Here is a 23,876-nt window from a genome sequence, read left to right as displayed (position 1 = left end):
TTTTTTTTTTATTCCCTTGCTAGGTAAAGCTAATGAGAATTTTCCTGTGGGACGCCTTTCCACTAGGGAGAGAAGTGTTGCAGAATGATCTAGGTTATTACAGATGTACTTGGTAAACTAATGGCCTGTTTGAATTGAGGGAAGAGAAAGGGAGTAGAGAAAAGTAGAGTAGAGTAAAGTTGACTAAAAATAAACTAATTTTAGTTCAATTCTCCTCTACTCTACTCCCCTTCCCTCCCCCTTAATCCAAACGGACCATAAAGAATAAGAAGAAGAATGTATATGTCACGTGAATGAGAAATATAGGATTGCACCCACAGATATTTTCACCATCGTTGAGTTGCTAAGTTAGTCAACCATCCAAAGGTCAATCATCCAAAAGTCTATCATCATTGATCACACAACAGTCGCAGAATGTTGACAGTGATGACTGCTCTAATAACAGGATGAACCATTCAAGAGAACACAAAAGCAATCATAAAAAAAAAGGACTGATAAAACATAGATATAGTAGAAGAGTTTCTGGATACATTGACATTCAGATAACCCCAACATGCATCAACAAATCACAGCCCATTTCTCACTATAAAACCAGTCTCTTCAAACCAACATGGAGGAGGAGAAAAAAGACTCAAATCATTCACCATAGAGGGAAAAAAAAAAATGAAAAGTAATAAGAACCATCCAAAACTGCCCAACAATCCCTTCTCAATCAACATTGCAGTGACCCCAGGACAACCCTCATGCATTTAACATCTCCTGCTACAACAAACTCTACTATTTTACTGTTGCTTGCATTCTGGAGGCCGCTCACCCGGCTGACCATCTGCAGCTTGTGTTCTTCCACTCTTCTACAGATTATAACACCACAAGTGATCAGGACATTCCAAATAAATTAAAAACAATTAACTAGAGAAATGAATGATAAGATAATTTTGGGTAAGGTATATTCTTTTCTGAGGGAAAAAGAAAGGACAGGCGAAAAAAAAGGGGGCCGGGAGGAGAGGTAATCTATAATGGAAATGAAGGAAACAGGAAAAGAGGTAACACACCTTGTGTCCGGCTGACGACTGCAGCAACATCCCAAAACAATATGACAAATAATGATTAGCATCAGTTTTAAAAACAAAATAAATAGAATAATAAATAGAATAAAATCTGGCCACATCAATAGAATACCCACCTTCTTTTTGGGCTTGGATTCCTCTTCATCTTCTTCGTCGTCGTCGTCATCATCTTCTTCTTCATCATCATCCTCTTCATCATCATCATCCTCTTCAACATCATCCTCTTCATCATCATCCTCTATGTCTCCAAACTCATCTTCCTGAATAGCCTCCCCCGTAAACCATGACACAGCATGGGGGATGATCTTATCTCTAATAGTTGACCTACATAGAGCATTATCATGAAATTACAACATGCTTCATGCTACTAGGAATCAGGGTTTCAGTTCAATAGTATAGACAAAGAGCTCTAACAGAATTGTAACTTAATAGATCTGCCCATTGACAACAGAAAATGTATGTACTCACCCAATGTCATAATCTTGTTCCATTTGATTTTGGAGCTCCTCAGCCTGCAAGAGGATTAAAAATAAAATAAATCACATAATATGCAGTCAATAATCATCAATTATTTCTCAAAAAACTGTTGTGATCTAGGTCATACAGCATCTTCATCGATATCTTCATCATCCTCAGGGACTTGAGGGGGATTGAAAAAGTTGAAGAAGCTTTCACAACTTTCAGTTTTTGTAATTGGCTTGGCATTCTTCGATCCCTTCTTAGGCTTCTTCTTAAGAAGCTTCTGTGTCAAGCATTTTCCTGGATACCATTCAATTTCAGTCCTGCAAGGCACCAAGTACCAATCAAATACTGTGTACAAGCCAATCAGATGATATACCTATAAAATGAGAGGAATTTTCAGGTGATAGGAAGGTAGTATCCAAAGTTACCCAATTGCTTTCTCTAGAATAGGTTCATCTTCATCAATCATGTGATATGTCTTTGTCAAGACAGCATTCTTGAAATAAGAATTGGTCTCAAAGAAGAACTCGAGCTTGAACCCCTTTGGATTATCTATCCTAGTCCACTTAATATCTTTGAGATGTTTCAGAGCTCCTTCATCACGCTCAGAAATCTGATTGCATAAGAAAAAGGAGCAAAATGTGACATTCACTCTTATAGAGGCACCAAGTATACAAAATTATGATACACAAGACTAACCTCATCAGCTAGCACCTCATTATTTTTCATTGCAGTCAGCCAGAACTCAGGCACTCCTTTCTCTGCATGAAAACATTACTTCGATATCAAGCTACAAATGAATTCCACCAAATAGAATTCTCGGGTATTCTACAAGTAAAGGTACCTTCAGCAGCTTTATCTTCCTCTTCTTCCGTTTTTGCTTCATCTGCAACTCCTTCAGCTTCAACAACACCATTTACAATCTCATAACGCTGCAAGAGTTTAGTACATAAATAAATAGGTAAAGAGATCAACACTAATTAAATAATTTCAAAATAGTTAAAAAGATGCTAGCATTCAAACACAGTAAGCATGGTAAAAGAAAAGCAAGAGACACCACAATGGCTGGGGTTCAATAGCCTGGAGGTATGTAACTTAGGCACCTAACTTTAGGCCTTCAAGGAGTACCACACTAACTAGTAGTGGGATATGTATTTAATGAGAAAGCAACAAATTGTAAGTACATAATGCAACACTAAAATATCTTTCAAATACATTCTTCAATTTTTCACAACACATATACTTGTCCCGGAATCAACCTCTCCAAAAATATTAGGGGTAAGGTTGCCTACCATGACCTCTCCCAAACCCCGCAAAAGTGGGAGCTTAGTGCACTAGGCATGACATATACTTAAAAGATGACGGAGAAGAAAGAACATGCACTATGTATGAGTAACACAGACAGAGCATAATCAACTCTCATCCTTAAAGCAGAATATGATACCTTGGTGTATAGTGGTTGATACAACTTTTGATATTTGGCTTCAAGAGCTGCTCTCTCCTCGAAAAATTTTGCCTCTAATTCATCATGTTGGCTCTGTAAATTAATAAAAAATTTAAATACTCCGAATTTTATAATAAGAACAAATCAAGAAAATGAAAAGGCTCGTGAAAGTATCACCCAAAAATTCTATTTTTCAATTTACGAAATAACAATAATAAGCAAAATGCAAAGCATGGAGTTAGAAAGCAACAGGTGAAATTCTTTAACAGTATTAAGCAAGCAAGACTGTTATCTGAAAGAGCAACAAGATCTCCATATAGAGAATCACTGGCATACTTATGAAGCATTTGGATTAACATTTTGATGGTAACCTATTAACTTATTTGCTTTTGTACAAATTTTTTGAAAGCATAACTTTTTGTAGGTATAACTGTACTTTTACCCAGTTTCAGCAAATCAGTAAAATGCCAATCTAAATGCACACTTGGCTTAATCAAAGCTATTTCAAATCAAGTAGGTTGAAACTTAGAAAATGAAAACCAAGCTGGAGTTAGATTTTTCCTGCATAGAAAATTGCCCTAAATCCAAAGATGGTGTCAAATGATCCTTTAACATTCTGCACAAGTTTGCAATTTTGTAACAAACTTGCAGAAAGTTCATGTCATGCTAAAAGAATGAGTTGCATATACACGACAACTAGATCTTATCGCGCACCATTTAAAACAATAGACACAGACTTTTCAACCAACAATATAACATTAAAGCACATTGAAGATAGACATAGACATGCCTGGATCTCTTTGAGAAACTCGACACGTTTCCTGACTTTCGGAGTAAGATTCTCGAGCACATCGGAGTGTTGTCCAGCCAGAGACTGAATCTTATTCTGCACACAAACACCACAATATCAAAAACCCTAAACCGCAAAGACATGATTTCCCAAAAAAAGAAGAAGTTAATACTCTGTTTGGTTGGTTGCCAAAACAATCGAATGTTCTTTTCATTCCCCAGCTGTTTTCCTTCGGGTTTTCTCAGCTTCCAAACAGATAAAATGAAGGAATGCTACTAACCTTAAGAGCATTGACGAGGTCTGCTCGATCCTCCAAGTTGAGAGCTTCGCACACAAAAGACAAAAAATCAAAGAAAATAATAACACATTATCACAGATGATTCGAAAAACAATCACACACAGAGAGAGAGAGAGAGAGAGAGAGAGAGGGATATTAAGGTTTTAGAGAATTCGAAGGTACCTGCGTTGAGATCGGACATGTTGAAGTTATCCTTTTCGTTGCTCATTGTGAATTTTTTCCTACTTTTTTGCTGAAAAATATGTGAGAGAGAGACGCAGAGGGAAGAAGAAGAAGAAGAAGAAGAAGAAGAGGAAGAGGAAGGCTAAAACCCTAGAAAGAGGCGAAGGGGTAATGGTAATCAGACTCTGAGAAAAAGGGCTTTTAAAACGTGGCCCTCCTTAAATCCTCGCTCCCCAGCTCTTCTATTCTAAAACCAAACACCTAGGCGCTTTATTAGTAGGGGGAGCACTTTTTTGAGTTTTTTTTTTTTTTTTTTAATTACCTTCCATAAAAAAAAAAGTTAGGTTTTTTATTCTTTTCTTTAAGGTTAAAATGTAAAATACATTTTCTAAATTTTGATTGAAATTCATTTAAATTCTTTAACTTTATTTTCATTCAATTTGAGTCATTTAAATTTTAAATTTATTCAATTCAAGTCTTTCCTCAAATTTAGTTACAAATCTGTTATTAAAAAGGTATTTTTCTCACATGAAAAAAAAAATTATAAATTTTTTTTATTCAATGCAAGTTTTTGTCCAATTTTGTTAAAAAATTGCATTTAAATTTAAATATGTTCTTTGAGGACTCAATTGAATAAAAGTAGAGTTAGAGGGCCGAAATGAATTTCAATCAAACTTAAAGTGTAATTCGCATTTTAGCCTATATATGTTTTTTTTTTTTTTTTGGCTGAGTTTTTTAATTATTCAATTGCTATAAAAATTGGAGCATTCAAATCTTCACTTTATTTATAAAGGAAACCAAATAATGTCACTTAACTATAATTATTTTGATTGTAAACATGTATGTTAAACTAGTGGTATCTTATGTATGTTTGTTTAGGACTTGCTTATTTTTAGTAGTTTATTTACATAGTATGAGACAAAAAAAAAACTAATAGCTAGTTCATTTCTAAAAACACTAAGTGAAATGTCTCAAAATATTTGGGTTACATATAACAGATACAAAAGAATAATTCTCGGTATTAAACATATCAATAAACTAAATATAAGTCTTAGCTAAAAGTCATTTCTTCAATTTGGATTCACACCTTACTTAAATTTTTTTTTTTTTTTGAGGAATACACCTTACTTACACACGGTAATAATGTTTTTTTAGAAAAATGAGTCATTTTTCAAAAAGTGTTTTCTATAAAATTATCTCATTTTTCTATACTTAGTAGTAACTTTAAATGAGTTGAAAAACAATCTTCTAACTTCCTTTTATTTAGATTACTATGAGATAGAGTTGTTTTTCATAGAAATTTTTTTAAAAAAATAAGCCATATTTTTTATGTTTCCCAAAGATAGTTTTTATTTGACTTATTTTTTCTAATGTTACCAAATACAGAAAAATATCTTTACATAATGTTTTTAATCAAAACAAACGGTTCCTTAATATGACTCCAAGAGCTAAATGCTATGCATTTCAAGGCATATATTGGCAAACTAGTTAGTAATCCGTCAATGCAGGAAAAGGTTTTAATTTTTTTCTATTTGAATATGAAATTTGATAATAATGATAGTTATTAATAGTCTTTTATTTATTCATTTATTGTCTAAATATAAGATTTATAAATTATGGTAGTTATTGATAGGTAATTATGGTAATCTTTTATTATAATTGTGTAGATATTTTTATGGAAGGTTTAGATATAGAAAATAATTTAAGCTCAATTTTGCTACGAGGTTAATATTTTTTAGAAAATCAATAGTTTTCCATACAAATATTTTCTATAAAGATATCTCATTTTAATAGGTTTAATAGCAACCTTAAATGAGTTAGAAACAATCTTCTAATTTCTCTTATTTAGCTTATCGTGAGATAGAGATTTTTCCAAAAAAAAAAAACATTAGTGGAAAATAATATCTAAAAAATAAGTCATACTTTTTTTATATTGACCAAAGATAGTTTTCTTTTAACTCATTTTTTATAATGTCACCAAACATTAGAAAATGCAGAAAACTATCTTCACGTAAGGGTTTCTATCCAATCAAACAAATGTAAAAATATATAATAAAATAAGTTATGCGTCAAAATATTATGATTGCAACAAAAAGTTAAACATCTTCAATTTTATATAGCTGTATATTATAGACTTATTAAATCTATAGGGTTTACATGCTTTCCATTTTAATACAAAACATCGATTCTTCATTTTATGGTAAAAAATAAAATTTTCCCGAATTCAACTATATACATAATTGTATATCATTTAAAAACCTTACTATATCAAACTAGTCAATAACTTGTACAATACATGAGAAATTTTATCAAAGCATTATTTTTTTTAATCTATTTTAGTAATTTTTTTCTAAATATTAAATTTGATAATTATGGTAGTTATTAACATATTTTTATTTATTGTCTAAATATGAAATTTAACACCTATGGTAGTCAATAATAATAATAATAATTTATTTTAATTGTGGCAAGATTTTAATGGAGTATTTAAATATAGAATAAATTTTAAACTCTATTAAACAATGCATAATGAATAATGAAGTGTAAAATTGGAAGACTTCTAAAACTTATGTAGCAAAATGATATGAGGTTAACAAAAGTCAAAGTTTGAATTCAAAAAAATAAAAAACCTCGTTTTTATGTAGATTATAAATAATAAATGGTAATCAATTTAAAATATATACTGTAACATGAAGTACATCGTTAGATTAATTTCATGTTCATGCTTTTTTTTTTCTTTTGTTATGCCAATTTAATGTTTGTGCTACCATGTATCACATCTTTAGATTATTAAAAATAAATATCCTATAAAAAAGAATATTAATAATGAATTTTCACGCTGAAATGTTTCCTCTTCCATTAAAAAACAAATTTAGATGATCCTGTCATACAACATTGAAGGACATTAGAAATGATTTTATTCTCTCACCTCTTTAAAGTCCTTGAATTCTTTCCAAAAAAATAGAAAAAGATTGTTTTAATCAAACACGATATTGGTTTGAGTTAGTTTTGGGTAGCATAGAAGTATGATCACAAAGCATTGAATTCAATACACGAAGTGTTTTGGTATGAATTCTGATGTGTTGATTGCATTTTTTTCATATGTTTGATGTTATAAATATTTCTTAAACAGTGCTCATAGGGAAGAAATTTCTTTAGCATGACCAATTCTAGCAAATTGACAGCTAAATGTTGCACTTTGTTTTTGCAAACAATCAAAAGCATTCAAATGGGAATCGTGGCATATCCAATCTATGATTAAGTTTTGAGTTGCATCTTTTAATTAAGAAAAAAATATTTTTTGTTACATCTCTCATCATCGGCTACCAAATGAAGCCTAAAAGAAAATCTTGTACGCACACTGAATCATTGACTCCTTAGCCAGCATCAAACACATGCTTTATTGGTGCGCATTGGCTGTATTCGGGTCCCAAAATAAAGTATACCTTGGTGGTCTATTATTGATCGTTTTCTGTGGATTTTTGTTAATAATAATATCATAACGTCATGGACATTAAAACAGCACATTTAGTGTGGGACAAAGTTTTCATAATATATGACATTAAAAGAGTACATTTTTATTGATAATTTTATGTGAATTTTTTTAATAATTAATGTCATAATGGCATGTACATTTTCTAAAAATATAATGATTAATTAAATCATCTAAGTCACATGAATATTAGTTATAAACAACAAAAAAAATCATTTAGTAAATCATGCAACTAAAATTACATATAAATAGCTAACATGTAGTAGCCGAAAAAACTTTCCAAAATTCTGTCCTTTAGAGTGAGTTTGGGATGGTCTATTTTTTGATTTTTTATTTATTTAGAATAAGCTGAGTAAAAGTAAAGACAAATTTAGAAAATTAGAACCAAAAGAGCACTTATTCCATGTTTTATAAACATGTAAGAGAATTTACATCACATTGTGAAAAAATTCATATCTGTTTTTTTTAATATAAAAATTTATTTATTCTATTTTATACATTCACTTTTCAAAAACTGTCACATTAGATTATCTATTTTACACTATATATCATTAAAATATTATTTATTTATCAATTTTTATTACTCTCTCAAATCTCTCTGTGTATAGGAGTAAAGAAGTATTAAAAAAAATAAATTTGCATAGTTTGATGTAGGTAATTTTTGGAGTTAGATGTGCAAGATCATCCCCTTATGTTATTATATTATACATTGACTAACATTGACAAACGGGAGTACTCTAAAATGCATTAAATTCAAGATTGTCAAAGAAAAAAGAGGGTAAAATAATATTTGTTGCCATTTGGCTTTACATACATGCAATAACTTGAACAAGGATCACTTTAGTTCATCACATTCCACCAGTTGAACAAAGAAAATAATTTGTGAAACTGCTCCAGATTTGTTCACGCTATATAAGACTTTGTGCAGACCACTAGCGGGAATAATACTGCTGACATTTTGTAAACAACTTGGACAAAAGATGTCTGAAGATTGAAGAGGATGGCCCATTAATGCTCCCACTTTTTTTCAAGTTTCCACTGCCCACAATACTAAGCACAGAAATTAACCAAAAAATATTAAATTATTAAGAGCAATGTTCCTCCGGGGGTTATCAGTTATCACCATATTGAATTGGTTCTATTCTAATCTATTTCAGGTGGCATTGATTCATAACTTTGCCTAACTAGGTGAAAGGAAGCCCATAATCTAGTTCATCACCAAGTAGTTGAATCATAATTAACTAGACATTTTTACAGGTTTTGCTTATATCCTCCTCACCCTGGTCATGGAAGTGGCATTATGTGAAACCGTTGTATGCAATATCCCTCACATATGAAAGTGGGTCTCATATTTGTAGGGTCCAACCCAACATAAGAGAGATGTTGTATGCAACATGTTACACAAAATAATAAATCCAAGTGGTTTTGGTGGTTTTGGGGAGGGGTTGCTAAAGCATTCCCTAAAAATAGATTCAATGTTCAGGGCAGCAGCTTGCACAACATTTAGTACAGTCGTTTTCTTTAGGAACTTTTGACACCGCAGCCATTACATAACACTTAATACCCCTGACGTGGTGTCGTGGAGTAGTACCAATATCACCACACAACTTGCAGCCTTCCCAGAAAAGATGAGACTTGTTGTCCAAAGTTAAGCAATAGTGCAAGACCACACTGTCTTTCTGGGGGATGTCCAAGTAGAAACAAAAATTCTTGATACCCGCACCCCCTAAAAAGAGATTAAAGAAACAAAAATAAGATCTTAAAAATTGCAATGAAGAGTTTCATGGGGTTCTTGCATCGTCTTCACCGTCTTCTTCACCCTTAGAGTCATTTGAATGGTCAGCATTAGCTGGTTTCTCTGGGGTCAAGATGCGACCAGTCATAGGATCGATGGGACGAGTGTCACGTGGTCCACCTTTACGTCCCATTGCCATCATGGGAGGTGGAGGTAGTAAGCCTGCTCGAAAAAGAACGCGCTGCACAGGTTCTGAGGGTTGCGCCCCAACAGAAAGCCAATACCTGCAGACAGTGAGTGTTAAATTAGTAAAAATCAATTAGATACGAGGATGGGAGCAATGACTTGGAAACCTTATGCCAATAGAAAAGTTTTCCCTATTCTCACGCTTATAGAAAGTCAACAAAACCACAATGCTACATTGTCTATTTTCCTAAGTTTACAAATTCAACCAAGTATAATAAATCCTACAACTCCAAATCATACAAGAATGCAACGGCACATAAAAAGGTGTTGTTAAATCCTTCAATGCCAATACAGACTACAGAATATATCAACAATATTCAAAAGAGAGTAATTTCAACTTTTAAGCATCAAAATAATGCATGTATGGATCACACTTCAAAGCAGCCAAGGTTTAACATATAAACAACAATAAAGTAACCTAAAATTGTAGGATTCAAGCTTCAAACTGCCAAGTCCTCAGCTGGAAGTTTTAAATTTTAGATCTTGTTAAATTAATTAAAACTTTCAAAGCTTTTTTTTTTTTTAATATAAGTAAAGAAAATTTTATTCAAAGACATAAAAAGGACTCACCCGAGTATACAGGAAGTATACAACAAGGGACCAAAACAGTCAAATACACATATTACAAGTATCCATCAACTCATAAACCAAATAAAAAGAATGACTTCCTATGATAGACATCCAATCCGATAGTGTTTTAAAGAAGAAAAGTTTTAAGTCGGCTATTGTCCTTTCAGAATCTTCAAAATATTGGTTTTTTCTCTCCTGCCAAATGCACCACATCAAACAATAAGGGACAGCCATCCAGATAACAATATTACGATGATGACCAAATTTTCCTTGCCAATATTCCTAAAACTAAGAGGGTAAGAAGTAAAAAACTATATTATTTACCAGAAATAACCATCTTCAATAAACAGTGTTCCACTGAATTTCTAGTTAAAGCCAACAGCCATAATAACATGACTGATTTTAACCCTATTGTTCCTTCATGATCCCAATTCAATTATCTTCCTACAATTTAACCCTATTGATCCTTCATGATCCCAATTCAATTATCTTCCTACAATTTAACCCTATTGATCCTTCATGATCTCAATTCAATTATCTTCCTCCACCACTCCTTCAACGCACACCCTGCTCCCTGTCCGATGACTAGGGTTTCTCTTGAAAGGGTTTTCTCCTCAACCCATCCCTGCATTTGGCTGGGCCCACCAACACATAGCAAAGGTACAATGGTTTTCCCACCCAATTTCCCTACTTTGGTGGCTTCACTGTGTGGACCAGGTTTGCCTCCCAAATATGCTGTTACCTTGACCTACTTCTACATTCTACCATTCTCCCTTTGTCTCCACCCCTCTAACAATGTGTTGGAAGTTTGGAGGCATAGAAGAGTAGAGAGAATGAGGGGGAAGTAAAGAAGAGGGGAGGGGAATGGTTACCTCTTCCAATTGTTTGGATGTAATAAAAGTTAATTAAGGGAGAGCAGAGTGGATACCCCTCCCTTTGGATGTTTTAAAAATTAATAAGGGAGAAGAGGGGATGGGAATGGGCGTATAAATTGACAATTATGACCCTTATTTGATCATGTTAAAGAAATAGGTATAAATTAATATCATATGTAATTAATTGACATTTTAATTTTTTTAATATAAGTGGAACCCCTCCAAGGTAATTAAAAATGAGGGGTTCAGAGGGTATAAGTTTGGTATGCAGGAATAGATTCAGGAAATTTGTAATCATCATGTAGTTGTTTGGTTGACTTTCCATTACAATAAATAGCCATTCCTAAGAATATCTATTCTTTAAAATAAGGAATAGCTATTACTAAGAATATCATCGAATCATGTTATACCTAACTGTGGATTACAGATTCAGCGTTCCTACAAAATAGATGCATAGGAATAGTTATTCCATTACATCTTCCCAAGTAATCGTCATTATAATGTACCAAACATGCCCTAAGAATGTATATTTTATAGTATACAAATTTCTCTATTCGTAAGGCTCCACCCTTTGGGGGTTTACAAGGTGTCCACATCCACACACACACACATGCAGTATCCCAGTTCTAAAATGAAAAATAAAACTTAAAAGATTAACCTTCTTCCTTTCAAAATCCATCCTTTGTAGTTCAAAAGTCAGGGTTTGGGGGGAGCTAAAAACAATTAATTTTGAATAAATTAAAAAGAAAAGGAATGAAATGAAAGTTTCCATTTCTGACCAACAACTAAGCTAATATCTTCAAATGAAACTTTTCGCTGAGAATTCAAAACATATGAATTGAAAGTAAGAAAAAAAAAACACTAAATTGAAGAAAATTACTTACTTCACTCGTTCAAAATTAAGACCCATTCGTTTGCCACCATCTTGGCCTACATAAATTCACACATATAGAAAACAATTAGTAAAAAAATAAATCATCAATCCTCCCTTTGGTTGCCAATGATATGGATTGAAATATATATATTACCATTATAATTATTTGATCATGTCTATTTCTTTTGTCCCTTAATGTAATTGTTTGAAAGATATTTGAGGGTATAAGATTCAACATTATAATTATAATTATTTTCCAACTTAAACAATTTCTTGGCAACCAGACAGTAGTCAATGGGGCAACGATATTTTGCCAGAGTGCAAAGAGCCTTGTAGCTCAATTGGCACCGCCTGGTGTTTCTATCGAAAATGTCCATAGTTTAAATCCCCCTCCATCGTTGTAACTATCGAATTATCACAAAAATAATATTACCATAGCCATTTTGTTGTTTCTGTACACATTGCATGCGTTTAATTAGACATCTAAAGGCCATGGAAGCAACAAACAAAAACAGCGCTAGCAATAACCCTACCCACAGAAAAATAAAATTCCGAAACGTCAAATTTTACTTTTTCTCTTTTTCCTTTCTCACTAAGCCTAACATAAACGTTTCGATTCCTTTTGTGTTCCCAAATTTACTCAGCATCCAAACGCATCAAAAGCCCTATGACTATGAGTATGAGTATGACATTCCAAAAGGAAATAAGAGTCGCAAGAATATTCATTTCCATTGAAAGCATTATAAAGAACAAAAATAGCAATCAAGTAGAAAGTTCACTAACGGAGAGAGAGAACCTGGTAAGGGATTGTAGTAGCCTAAGACTTCGAGATGCTTGCCATCGCGAGGAGATCTACTGTCGGCGGCCATGACCCGGTAAAACGGTTTGTTTTTGCATCCGAACCGAGACAATCGGATCCTCACCACCATTTTCTCTCACCTCTATTTCTCACAATTACCACACAACACAACCCAAGCTTATTTCTTTTCCCCTGAAGGTAACACACAAGCCAAGCCTAAAGTCTTAAACCACCATTTATTATTTTACGCTAGGGTTCTGGGTTTTACTTAGTGGCCTTTGGTACGGGGTAATATTTTAAGATTTTAAGAATGTTTAAAAATTCTCATGTTTGGTTGTAAATCATACCAAGAATCAAATGTGAGGAGAATCTGGATTCTCCCCTCAGTAGGAATGTGGATTCCGTTTAAAACAGGTGGGAATCCAGATTCCCAAGCTTAAAGAAAATTGTATTTTTTATAAATTGACAATTTTAACCATTTTTTCTTATCATTTAAGCAATTAAGATAAAATATAAAACAAATTATTATGGATTAAACTCTTTTAAAAATTATTATTAAGGATAAAAGCATTTGAAAATTTAAATAGTTATTTTTGTATTGTACCTATCATTTTGAAATATTAGACTATAATTAATTAATTTTAATGAATTTGTCATAATTAATAGTTTATATTTGGTTTTTCATTATTTATTTAGAGGACTATTTTTTTTTCTTTGAAAATGACTTGGTAGTTCATATTCAAATCTAAGGATAGAATGAGAAAAATAAATAATTCATTTAAGATTCTTGGAATAAACCAAACATTATCATCTCACATTTCTAAGAATTTTAAGAGACTCCCAATAAAACCAAACATAGAAATAACTACATTCTTAAGAATGTGGATGCCAAGAATAACATGGATTCTCCCGTACCAAACGCCACATTAGTGTTAATAAAATTTAAGGCTAAATCCTAAATTCCCATGATATAAGTACTTGTAGGAGGTTCCTCAAAAAAAAAAAAAAAAATAGTACTTGTAGGTGTGAAAGGTAATGGCTGGGATTGATGTTTCGTTTTCAATTTCATCCCTAAAGTTTTAGATTATTTGTTTCTAAAAAATTATAATTATTTATTTATTAAAATAATAAAAACATACATTTCTCTCTACAAATTAATCACTATTCCTCGATTGCCCAACAAACAAACTTATGAATATGAGTAACTATTTCATTATAATTTATAACATTTTTATTTCTAATAATAAAAATTATTATTCTTAACACAATCTTCATTCAATGTACCAAAAGTGTCTCTAATGTTCAAAGAGATCCAAAATTCAAATCCTCCCTCTTCATGGTTGCAGATTTGCAGCTACCAAAATATATATTTTTACGCACAATTTTGATTGTTAATGATAAATTCCAAAGATTACTATTGAGGTTTGGCTTAATGCTATGCACTACCTTCCTTTTCAAAAATATCAAATTTGCTCTCAACACAAATGGTTAAGGAGTCTTTAGGACAAACAAAACTTTATAATAATATTACAATATTCCGAAATTAACATTCCATCTTACACATGGTGACATGTGCCATTAAGGATTATATCATTTATATGTATTATTGTGTTGAAGGTGGGGTTTACATGGCTACAATTTCAACAACGAAAAAGAACATCATTTTTCTTGTCGTTAATTGAAATGATCTAGAATGGAAGGACACGAAATAGGAAAGATCAAGTAGAATATAATACTCACAGAAAACAAGATCATGAGTCCATTCCTATTTTTCATAGGAAAACGTGTAAACTTTTCAAAAAAAAAAAAAAAGTTTAGTTACAAAATTAGTTGTAATCTTAAACTACAATTTTACTCAATAAAATAAAAATTACTACATATTTTGAAATTATAAAAGTTAAATTGCATGTTCTTTATACTCTTAATACACATGTCAAATATTGTGTCAATTGGATATTATTTACTATATAATCTATAAGCTTATATTTTATGCATAATTTTAAATTACAAACATTTGTAATTTAAACAATTTATTGATGACATATCTATTGATCTTTAATTTTTTATAAATTTTGCAAGTATGAAGGATATAAGAAGAAGAAGATATAATACAATGGTAGATTTGTAAAAATTCACCTCTAATAAAAATATATTAAATAAGATTATAATTTAAGGCTACAACTAATTTTGTAACTAAACTTTATCATTAAAAAAAAAAAGATGTATTATTGTGTCAAAGGTGGGAATTAAAAATAAAATAGCTTCATTATGAAATATGCCCTCTACTTGAACCTATTTTTTATTTATTTAAGTTTTACTCTTTTTTTTTTTTCAATAAAGTTTTTTCATCTAATTCCATCCAATTTTGCCGTTAATTATATTATTTTTCATTTTCCAAAGGGATCAAGAACAATGTCATTTGGGTGAATTTAAAGAAACTAGTTGGAGGAAGGATTAAATTGGGAAACAAAAAGAAGTTTAAGGGTCTGTTTGATTGTGTTGCTTAAACAACTGTGTTCATTGTTTAAGGCCTTGTTTGGAAGGAGAGAATGAATTGGAATGGAAATGAATGAAAATAATAATTTTAGAATATACTTCTCTTCCCTTGTTTGTGAGTTTTAATGAAGAGAATAAAAAACTCATTCCCTTGTTTGAGAGTTTAAGTGGGAGGGAATGAAATAAGTAGGAGGGAACACTCATTACTCTCTATTCCCTTAAAATCTCAAATTTTTATTTCTCAAAAATTGGGAGGAATGGGAGGGAATGAAATTAAATTTAATGATTTTTTTATTAAAACTTCTAAAATACCCCTATATATTCAACCGTTTATTTTAAAATAGTGATCTAATAGTAATATTGTCATAAATTGATTCCATTCCATTCCATTCATGTTGCTCCCAAACAAGATTACTTACATTCCATTCATTTTCATTCATTTATTTTAAAACATCCAATGTTATTTAATTTAATTTAATTTCATTAATTTCCCTTACTTAAATACATTCCATTCCATTCTCTTATTATCATTCCATTCCATTACATTCCTTTATGAACTCCCAAACAGAGCCTAAACAACCTAACATATATTTTCACAACATTTTTTCACCCATATATATTTTCACAATACTTAAACAACATTACCAAACGATTATATTTTCAAAGGACTGAAATGAAAAAAAAAAGATATTGACAACTGAATTTAAAAATAAGTCAAAGTTAGCAGTATAATTTGTAATTTAGCCAAAATATAATTGGCGGTGGTGTTCTAACTTCTAACCCTCATAGCCTTGTAGGCTCCCTGAACCGTCTCTTTCCTTCGCTTCGCTTCTCTCTCTATCTTTCTTAGAAGACAATAGTAAATTCATGTGTAGAAGATTGAAGGTTTTGTAATCCTACACTCTTAGAAAACGGCACCGCTTCCCTAATCTTTTGGAAAAACCCTGGGTTTTTGTTTTGACAATGGAGAAAGCAGAAATCGAAAGCTCAAAACCTTCGGAAACTCCGTTCTCTTTCACTCGCCGCCGGTCACACCTCAAGAGCGAAACTTACTACACCTTAGTTCGGATTCTCTCACATTGCTACGACAAATCTCAGTGTTCTCTCGCTGATCAAGTTGTACCTCAGGAGCAAAATCCAGGTACTACTAATTTAGTCTTTAATTCCCATGCTTTTCTTATTTTTTTTTTTTTGGTTTTGGAAATGTGAATTTGCTTTAGTTAAGGATTAATTTTGTTAGTTAGCCAAGTAAAATTGATTCCAAATTGTTTAGTAAACAGTACCTAGTCACACACAGAAATTATATACAAAGTTTAAGCATATTCAAGTGTTTGGCAAAGGTGTTCCATTCTTATAGTTTGGAAATCGAAAAAAGCAAGAGTCATAATGATTTATATCCAGAGTAGAGAATTTGATTGGGAAAATATAAGTTTAAGCTATGAGCGATGCTAGTTGTGATTGATGTAAGATCATTTTCATATGGACTCATTATTTATTATGCACCAATCATAACAGGTCACGTCAGCAGTTGTGAAAAAAGTTTATGAAAATTGTTGTATCACTAGATTTATTGTTTCACTGGAAAATCTTAGTCTTAGTCATGCTATTCTTGTTTTTTGTTGATTTTATTTATTTATATTATTTGAAGATTTTGGCAATGATGAAGTGGGGAAAGCAACTGGGAATGAAATGTGTGAGAGTGTTGAATTGGTTGGACCTGATAGAGTGGAGCCTAGTAATTTGGCAATTCAGAAAGAGACGGTATCTAATGAGAGTTTCGAAGCTGTTGGTGTCCAAGACAAAGGGTTTAGTGATGCACAAGATATGGTGATGGATGAGATAGAGAGAATAATGGCAGTAGAAGAAAACGAGGACTTGCTAAAACAGATGGACATGATGCTCGGTGAGAGGACTGAAGAGGTTGGCCTCCAAGATAAAAGGTTTGATAAGGAAAGAATTTTAATGGATGAGTTAGAGAATATTGTAAATGGCAATATGGAACCTGTCCATGAAATTAGTGATAATCCCTTTACAAGATCTTTAGACAAGAACCAAAGTGGCGGTGATAAAGTTGATTTAATGAATAACCCCGAAGAACATATTGATGGTCAAGAATTTGTTATGGAGAAAGCTGGGACTGCTCAGAGGAATTCTAAGCATTCTGACATGTTATTAGACAATACGGAGACTGGTGAAGTTCAATATCAAAGAGAGAATGGGGAAGAAAACAGCTTGTCATTGAAGGCTAATTTGTTGGGCATAGAGCATGAGATGCATCATGCAGACATGGAAGTGAAGAAATCGGTTCCTTATAGCTGTGCAATGAATTCCACTATTCCTATCAGTGAGAATACTGAAATTGAGAAGGGAGAATGCTCTAGTCAAAAGATTTCCAAAGCCTCTGACTTGTCTTTAGATAAAGATATGATCTGTGAACCTTTGAAACCAAGTGAGAGTATGGAAGAAAAAAGCCCCTTGCCAAAGAGTAGTGCATTGCAAATGGAGTTGGAAACTCATCCAAATGAGAAGGAATTGGAGAAATCAGTCTGTAGTGGTGACTCATTGAATTTTCCCAATCATATGACTCTAGATGGAGACATTGAAGAAGGAGAAATTTCTGGTGATGATGGAAAAGATGATAAATTATCGTATATGTATGTAGAAGATGCTATAGTGTCAGAGAAGAAGAAAGTAGATGAGGTGCAAGTATCTCTAGATCAAATTGAGAAAAAAAGTTTCCATTGTGGTGAGGTGAATGGAGCAAGTAAAACAAGTTTTGGGTTAACTTCCTCTAGAGTGGACACACTTGACGAGACTAATGATAGTAGGGAAGTTGAACCCAAAGAAAATGATAGAAACAACATTGCACTTAGACCTAAAATGGTTGTTCACAAAAAGTCCTTGAATGCTAAAAAGACAGATAGGCACGACCTTTTGCTAAAGGAGGAAAAAATAAAAAAGAAAAACAGTGGAGCCAAGGAGGGCATTGGTAATCCACCAGCTCATCCTATAAACACAACCATTTCCCATGGAATCACATCTACTGACAAGGTATGATTTTGATTTCCATTTCTTTTTTTCATTTCACATACAACTACAAGTTGATTTTGCACTTCCTCATACGAATCTTTAATATTTTTGACGATTAATATTGGGGTTCAAGTGATAACCTAGTGGCAATGGCATACTCTGTGGTGGTGCCCCATGTCTGAAGTTTGAACTTGCATGTCAAAAAAAATTTTCGTCATCCAATATCATTGAGTTGTCTGTTATATATATATATGCTATATTAATTCTTTAGAGACTATTTTTATTTGCACAACAGTGTTACTTTTACTGAATGACTTGGATTTTTTTGTTTTAAAAGATAAAAAAAGAAAAATATTTGTCTCCTCTTGTCGAGTATTTTACATGTGCATTTTACCATAAGTCTTTTTTTTTTTTTGGGGATGTTTTGTTGTAAGTTGTAACCATCAGCCTTAATCCCAGAACAGTTGATTCTAAAACCTCTTGTTTTTTTATAAGAGTTGATTCTAAAACCTCTCTCTCTCAAACACACAAATCCTGTCATACGGACACACATGCAAGCATGCAATGCCCATTCTTCCTTCATCACTCTTTTCAGAAATGTTTAGAGTTTAATAATTATGGTGTTTGTTCACATGTAACGTGATTTGATGTTTTTCATCTGCAGCAAGATGCTAGTTCCCATAATAAGAAAAAGCGGGGCCCTTCTTCTGAAGAAAAGAAAGCAAAGAAAAAGGTGTTATTTATGTCTCTTTTTTTTCCTCTATTGCTTGAATGCATTTTGTGTGTTCTTTTGTGAAGCTAATTGATAGCTCATTGTTGCAAATAAAATTTAGACTGTATCAACCTAGTGTTCCTCCACAGTGTTCTACAAGATTAATTTACACATTTTCTTTAATACGAAGTTTACTATGTACATTGAGAATATAATTCTGTCTGCTTTTAAATTTGTTATCAATTTTTTTATGATAATTGTATTCTGCAGCAAAAAGATCGAAAGAGACGAGCAGAAAAGAACAGAGCACTTGGTGTTAAAAGGTTGAAAATTCATCCAGTAGCGATACCAAAAAAAATAACATATTGTCACCATTATCTCAAGGGACGGTGCCAACAGGTTGTACAGTGTTCTCTATCATATTTTTCTTGTTCAATCTATATATTGGGTTGTAAACTGCTCTGAAGTTTTACATTATCCTTGCAATGCAGCAAAGGCCAAAGCTGCACGCTGATGTTTAAACCATAGTCACTTAGAAATTTGTTTTTTATCAGTTACTTGGGTCTGCAATTGCAATAATCATCTGTAATGTGTGTGGATGAGCAGAAATTGCTTATATGTTGACACAGGATAACCAGAACTTTGCAACAATAAAATTAAACAATAGGAAATAAAAGGATAGAAACCTAAGAGTCAACATCTAGGCTTGCTTGGAGTCACTGCCAAGCAAAGGGAAAACCACTAGGCGTCTACACCTAGGGTTGGCTAGAGTTGGCATCAAACCAAAAAAACCAAAAGGAAACTTCCGCTCATCAAAATCATTTCTAGATCATCTTCAAAAAGGAGTGCAATAGTTTTTTATGTAGGAAAAGTAAACCTTGGTTCTAATTGGTGTAAGAATCCCTAATTGCCTTATTGCAAAAATAACCTTGCTTCCAAATATTAAAATACTAATAGCCTAATAAACTACTAAGACTTAAAACATAAAAATACAACTGACTTGTAAAAATATATATATTTTTTATAAGTAATAAACTTCATTGATAGAAAATTAATATGAAAGGTCAAAGCACTTGGACGTTTACTAAAGTAGGCATGAGAACAAAACAGAACTAAGAATTATAAAGACTACAACCATCAAGCAAATCAGACAAAGAATTAAAATGCATTTCTAAGGAAGTGTATGAAAGTTGATTATTTTATAAATCTAGTATTCTTATAGGATTGGTTTCATTGAATCATGTGGTTGTCATTTCTTTTGGCAATAACAGCACGCTATCTTGCTAAAATAAAAAAAGATTTTGTCCATTTCTTTCTGTTCCAGATCAAATTCAAATTCTTGCTGGGGGAGATGATGATTTTGCTAGTTTCCATGCTTTAAATTCTGGCCTGCCTTTTATTTCTGCCTCTCCAGTTTTGCTTTTGTTTCAATGCACGCAAGAGGCTAGGTATTTAACAAGGTCATAAGGAAGTATAATTCTCTGGCGGCTGAACTCTTGGCTAGCAAGGAAATCTTGTTGCTTGTTGGGTCATTTAAATCTAATATTGAACCTTCTGCGCCTTCTTTCTTTTTTTCTTTTGTGTATTTTTTTTTGGGGGTTATTGTATTTCTTTGGTAATAGATGATCTACTGCCTATGGATTCTTCCTTTAGCCATATAACTCATACAATCATTTATCCTTCTTGTTTCACAGGGTGACGAGTGCAAATTTTCACATGATACAGTACCTTTGACAAAATCCATGGTATATTTTTTTGACTTATGCTTTCTTGAGATGCTCATAGCTGCATTCTACCTCAGTAAATTGTTTCATGAAGTGTATGCTGATTACTCTAGGCTGAGTAGCTATGGTTGTAATTGAAGCATTTAATTGGCGGTTTGGTGTTGCTAATTACCATTGGCTAAGCATCTGCTATTTCATTCTAGCTCAATGGTCCAATTGTGAATGTGTAGTAAAAAGCAAATATGTGCTACTTTAGTAACATCTCTTGAAGACTTGACAGATCCTCTTTTTTCCATTCTGTTATTACAGCCCTGCTGTCATTTTGCACGTCACTCATGCATAAAAGGGGATGACTGTCCGTATGATCATCAGCTTTCCAAGTATCCCTGTGACAAATTTGTGAAAGGTTTTTGTAGCAGAGGCGATGATTGTATGTTTTCACACAAGGTGCCTTCTTCTCATTTGCTATGTCTTTTGAGGTCTTTTAATATTTTGAAATAGAGTAGCATTTTTATTCATGAATTCAGTACAGTATATTAAATGTGTATTAAATACTATTTGATCCCCAAGCAAACAGAACAAATAAGTAAATACGCAATGAAATATTTTCCCCAATTATTTGGATTCTTTTTGATAAGTTTAAGATTAATGCTTAAGAAGTTGTGTGACTTTTCCATTGGTTACTGTCATCTCAGATACCAACAAAGGAAGATTCTGCAGCTGCTTCAAATGATTGCAAACCTGAAATGAAGTCTCCATCCTTCCCAGGTAATACAAATGTTAGTAAGCAACTGAATGTCACAGGCAGTTTGTTGAAGAATGTTGATGTCTTGCCTGCTTCCATGGGAGCACATTGTCACGCGAATGTGAAGACTCTAGTGACACCACCTGCACTTGCACCCAAAGGAATTAGCATTTTCACTGCTGGGAAATCTTTAGTGGTTAATTCAGGCATGCTTAAGCAAGGAAGCTCCTCTCCAAGTAGGAATGGAGGAGCTAAAGTTGGGAGTAAGGCAGTTCCAAGTGCGTCAGACTCACTTCAAAATATGAATGTGATTCCAACAAGAACTTCACCATCTGTGGTACCGAAGGGAATAAATTTTCTCTCATTTGGCAAAGCTCCTTTGGACAATTCTATTAGTAAACAAGTGGCTAGCTTGCATTCAAACAGGGACAGTGGTACCAAACTTACAATGTTAGACCATTTAAATTTGCAGAAACACAATAGTTTATCTCCAAATAATGATGTTAGCATCAAAATTGGCAACCAGGCAAGCCAAAGTGCATCAAAGACAATTCAAAACTTGAATGAGATGGTAAAGAAAACTCAACCTCTGACTACACCACAGGGAGTGAACTTTCTATCTTTTGGAAAAGCCTCAGTAGATGATTCTAGTAGTAAGATGAAGGCCAGCTTTCCCTTCAGTTGCAGTACAGGTATTGATAGAGCTATTCTACAGGGACAAACTGCACCTGATCAATCTCAAAACACAAGTGCAATCTCACTAAGGCTGCCTACTTCTCCACTTGCTTCAGCTCAATCTTCAGACAACTCAGCATCTGTGAATTATAAAGATGCATCAAAATCAACTCAGAAAGCGCTATCATTGATGCTATCTGCAGCAAAATATGGATCAGAAATGCGATTGAATCGGTCTGTTGGTGCTCTCAGTGTCAGTGCTGAGGTTGGTAAGGCAAATACTAGAAATATAAGTACAAGTTCCCAGAATGATTTGGCAAAAGCTTCAAAAATTTTGGACTTCTTGTCTAGTGGTGCTAGTAAGACCAAGCAGTGAAGAGTAAAGACAGTTGCCCAAGTGCTGAACAAAGAATATATGTACATGGAGATGAGTGGCATGAAAGTTTCCACGTAGGCAAACCGTAAGTTGGGACTGAGGCTGTGGTGTCTGATCAGTTGGAGTAACACACAGCAGTATCAAGGTTTTCCTTCTAAAGGTGTTATGGCTTCTCTTTTGTACTTCAGTGGTACAATGTTGTATCTTTCAGCTTCTTTTCAGAAGCTGTAAATCAGGTGGAATTTGCATTTCTATCAATGTTTTTTTTGCTTTTGATTGCTGATAGTAAACATGGAAAAAGACTAACTATATGTTTTTTTTTGGAATTCCAATTGTAGATGGAATATGATTGCCCAAGATCTATGCTTTGAAAGGGACTTCAGATTGGCTTTATTCTTGTATATTCTATAAACTGTTTCTATTGAAAAGCCAATCACATGTGACTAGCATCTTAAAGTTGAGCTCAAGGTAATTGATCTAGTTATCTTCTTTCAGTTGTAACCTTGGTAGTTCTTATGACATTGTCTAGCAATTCTAAGTTTTTTACTGTCTAACTTTTTTACTGCCATATTGATACAGAGTATTGTAGCAATGGTTTTATGGAAATTACCCTCTTTTACATTGAGATCGATTCTCAAGTGTTTGCTGCTTGCCAACTCTTGATGGGATATTGATAATCAATCTACCTTTTAGATGCCTGTTCCTTGCAAGTTCCCCTTCTCTCATTCGGGTGGAGCCCTTTGCCGTATATTCAGGTTGCTTTTTCAAATGCACTTGTCTGCTCTTCCCAATATTATAGGTGTATGTTAGATCGATAGAAAATCCTAGTCAATCTCTCACTTATGGTGTCAAGTTGAAGATCCAATGCTCAAATTTACAGAGGGTAAATTTTGAAAAGGGAATGTGTCAATGCTGCAGGAAAGATCAGTATATGATTTTAGTGCTCGACCATGCTGGGTAAAATATCCATGTCATTGTATCAGATGATAGAAAGATGGAAAACCAGTCTAGTTTCCTCAAAGCAGTCTCCTTGAGTAATTCAAAATTCAAAATTCAAAAAAAAAAAATTTCTCTTTAAAGCTTAATAAAACTTTTGGGAGGAATATTCATCTTCTTTGGTCTATGAACATGATTTTTGGCTGGTTACTTCTGTCGTGCATTTCCTATCACCAAACAGAAAACCCAAAATAATAGACGTGCATCACTTCACGGCTGTCTTCAAAGAAAACTGTTGCATACTAATAATCCAAGTAACCTTGGATCTGATGAAGACTAGAAAAAGCCCCCTATCTTAATGTTGTCT

The 23,876-nt window shown here is 33.0% G+C and overlaps 3 protein-coding genes across 3 annotated transcripts; 1 reads left to right on the top strand and 2 right to left on the bottom strand.

The window, feature by feature from the left end:
* Positions 1 to 473: 473 nt before the first annotated feature.
* Positions 474 to 4,472, bottom strand: LOC142606708 (nucleosome assembly protein 1;3-like). Its single transcript, XM_075778047.1, has 12 exons — positions 4,224 to 4,472; positions 4,044 to 4,087; positions 3,764 to 3,859; positions 2,974 to 3,066; positions 2,374 to 2,461; positions 2,229 to 2,290; positions 1,958 to 2,142; positions 1,672 to 1,849; positions 1,536 to 1,579; positions 1,184 to 1,391; positions 1,053 to 1,070; positions 474 to 851 (listed from the first exon to the last, which is right to left on the bottom strand). The coding sequence occupies exons 1-12, from the start codon at positions 4,267 to 4,269 to the stop codon at positions 783 to 785; spliced, it is 1,131 nt and encodes a 376-aa protein (XP_075634162.1). The 5' UTR covers positions 4,270 to 4,472; the 3' UTR covers positions 474 to 782.
* A 4,676-nt stretch (positions 4,473 to 9,148) lies between these two features.
* Positions 9,149 to 13,036, bottom strand: LOC142631306 (small ribosomal subunit protein bS16m/bS16c). Its single transcript, XM_075805476.1, has 3 exons — positions 12,813 to 13,036; positions 12,027 to 12,072; positions 9,149 to 9,735 (listed from the first exon to the last, which is right to left on the bottom strand). The coding sequence occupies exons 1-3, from the start codon at positions 12,943 to 12,945 to the stop codon at positions 9,498 to 9,500; spliced, it is 417 nt and encodes a 138-aa protein (XP_075661591.1). The 5' UTR covers positions 12,946 to 13,036; the 3' UTR covers positions 9,149 to 9,497.
* Positions 13,037 to 16,096: 3,060 nt separating this feature from the next.
* Positions 16,097 to 23,801, top strand: LOC142621476 (uncharacterized). Its single transcript, XM_075794728.1, has 9 exons — positions 16,097 to 16,452; positions 16,960 to 18,362; positions 19,006 to 19,074; positions 19,324 to 19,452; positions 20,748 to 20,798; positions 21,087 to 21,224; positions 21,473 to 22,809; positions 22,912 to 23,041; positions 23,153 to 23,801. Exons 1-7 carry the CDS (start codon positions 16,275 to 16,277, stop codon positions 22,571 to 22,573), a joined length of 3,069 nt encoding a protein of 1,022 aa, XP_075650843.1. The 5' UTR covers positions 16,097 to 16,274; the 3' UTR covers positions 22,574 to 22,809; positions 22,912 to 23,041; positions 23,153 to 23,801.
* Positions 23,802 to 23,876: the final 75 nt, after the last annotated feature.

This window comes from Castanea sativa, chromosome 1, assembly GCF_040712315.1.
Source record: "Castanea sativa cultivar Marrone di Chiusa Pesio chromosome 1, ASM4071231v1".
In the NCBI taxonomy this organism is placed as follows: domain Eukaryota; kingdom Viridiplantae; phylum Streptophyta; class Magnoliopsida; order Fagales; family Fagaceae; genus Castanea; species Castanea sativa.
The sequence above is the reverse complement of the archived record's forward strand: the minus strand, read 5'-3'. Positions and strand labels throughout refer to the sequence as shown.